General features: G+C 42.0%; 1 protein-coding gene across 1 annotated transcript in view; it reads right to left on the bottom strand.

The window, feature by feature from the left end:
* Positions 1 to 2,153, bottom strand: part of KIF13A (kinesin family member 13A) — a 256,044-nt gene that overhangs the window by 94,917 nt on the left and 158,974 nt on the right. Inside the window, exons 7-8 of the mRNA XM_011967586.1 lie at positions 882 to 1,016; positions 3 to 59 (exon numbers count right to left, since the gene is read on the bottom strand). Of these exons, the coding sequence (XP_011822976.1) occupies positions 3 to 59; positions 882 to 1,016 (192 nt within the window). The remainder of the gene's footprint in view (positions 1 to 2; positions 60 to 881; positions 1,017 to 2,153) is intronic.

The raw sequence follows: 2,153 nt of genomic DNA, 5'->3' as shown, positions 1-2,153 counted from the left end.
ACTCTTTCGCTACCCGCCAGGTCTACCAAGCTGACCTTACTGACCTTCTCCCCGGAGTTCTAGTTACAGGAAACAAGAGAGAGAAAAAAAACTTACCAATAAAAACCACATGGATATCTACATACATGTTAGCACTATAATTGAGCAATCCATCCCACTCACATGGCAAATTTCTTAAGTTTTTAAATGGTCAGAAGAGTTATTTGAACTAGCAATTAATTTCATAGTTAAAATTTAAGTTGGCATGGAAATGTAGCATTTTTGTTTTGCAGAAAGTACACCCAGCTTTCTGGAATACAGTCAGAAAGCTGGAGATTTTAAGTGCCTATGAGGAAATAGAAGGACATGAGGATTTCTGCACATTCAGGTCAAATCCTTCTTCTTTTGAAAAAAAGTTCAGGCTAAAGGTTGTGGTGTCCTCTTTAATATCCCTCAAGGACTATGAAGCTGACTTGTTTCCATGGGAATTTCAGCATGAAAGGATATATATTAAAAGCTGTATGGTGATGTCATCACACTTGTTAGGGACTTTGCACAAGAAATACAATTATTTTTCTTTTTTGTTTTTGTAGAGTCCGGGTGTTGCTATATTGTACAAGATGGTCTTGAACTTCTGGCCTCAAGCAATCCTCTCGCCTCAGCCTCCCAAAATGCTGGAATTACAGGCATGAGCCACCGCACCAGGCCAAAATCCAATTTTTTAAAAAGTCGAATATGAAGGAAGACCTAACAAATTAAATGATGTAAGCAGGGCAGCTCACCTAGTAAGCAGAAGAGCCAACGTAAAATTCTCAGCCACTGAACCCAACCATGGAAGGCTTTACCTATATGGACACTTTCAGTTCTTCCACCCCCTTCAAAGGTTCTGCCTAATCCCTCACCCCAGACTGCAGGTCATACAGTGTCTGTGTGATTATGATGTTGAACACAGCATGGGAGCGGCTGCTTTCTTCGTTCATGTTGGTAGCAGCTACCGTTCGAGACTTATTTCCCTCAGACATCAATGACTCAATATCCTAGAGGCAAAGCATAAGGAAAGACCATAAGCAAAAACACAAGAATGCAGTCCTGCACGCCAGGTGTATGTATTAATTATGATTCCTCTGATGCCTTTGTCACCACCCTTCCATAAAAACCTGCCTGCTGCTCCTCCACTGAGCCGGGTTTGAGCTTCTACCTCACTCAGGGCTTTCTAATGTATGAAACGTTTCCCCTTATTCTTTCCATTTCCCAACTGTCTTCTTTCTCAGTTGAGTCCCTGTTTGCTCCTTTTTGGGTTCCTGGGGTAGCTAATATTTATTGAGCACTCCGATAATCAATAAGAGCAGTGACTTGATTTAACTCTCCGGTGCTTACCAACTCGCTGATGCCTGCCTGTCCGCCTCCCTCCTCCAACACTGTGGCTCCCTGATGGCACGGTTTTTTCCTTATTCCACTTTGTATACTTGCTTCTAGAACGCCTAGAGCCTATGGGATCTTATGAAATATTTGCTGAATGAACTTTATTTTCTTGGTTTTGCATACAAGTACGCTGAAGTTCATGGAGGTCAAGCAACTTTTCCCACATCCAGTAAGCGGTAGAACTGGGATGCAAATCAAGAGCACCCTGGCTCCTACTAGTAAGTGACAGGATAACATCAACACGTACCTCAACCACACTGAGCTAAGAACCAGGGACCTCAGCGAAGGGGCTGAGTTAGCACCTTTAGACCAAAAAGGTATCCATTCATGTCAGAACCTAAACATTTTTAAAATGATCACTGTGCTCTTATTTCTGATTAGAGCAATTCCATATATATCTTGATTTAAATGGCTGGAGAGTCACTGCACAGATTAGTTTTAGCCGTACTAAATCTGGGGTGATAATGGGCCAGCCACATCCCACAAACAGCACAAAGTGTAGGGATTTGCTTGTTCCTTCATGCATTCACACATTCATTCACATTCTTTAGCAACAGAGACAGCAGTTTGCGTTATGAGATTTCCAAAGCAATCACTATAGAAATAGAAGCAGAATCCTGAGTTAGATCTTAACAAGGCATGTAAGTCAAAGAGTAAATAAAGTAAAACAGGCTGGTCAATGGCAAGAGGAGTGATTCAGAAAAACAGGAGAGCAAGGAGTGACAGAAACCAAGGCAGGAGACCCTGCCAAA

This window comes from Mandrillus leucophaeus, unplaced genomic scaffold (assembly GCF_000951045.1).
Source record: "Mandrillus leucophaeus isolate KB7577 unplaced genomic scaffold, Mleu.le_1.0 Scaffold800, whole genome shotgun sequence".
NCBI lineage: Eukaryota > Metazoa > Chordata > Mammalia > Primates > Cercopithecidae > Mandrillus > Mandrillus leucophaeus.
Note: the sequence above shows the minus strand (reverse complement) of the source record. Positions and strands in the feature narration are given on the sequence as shown.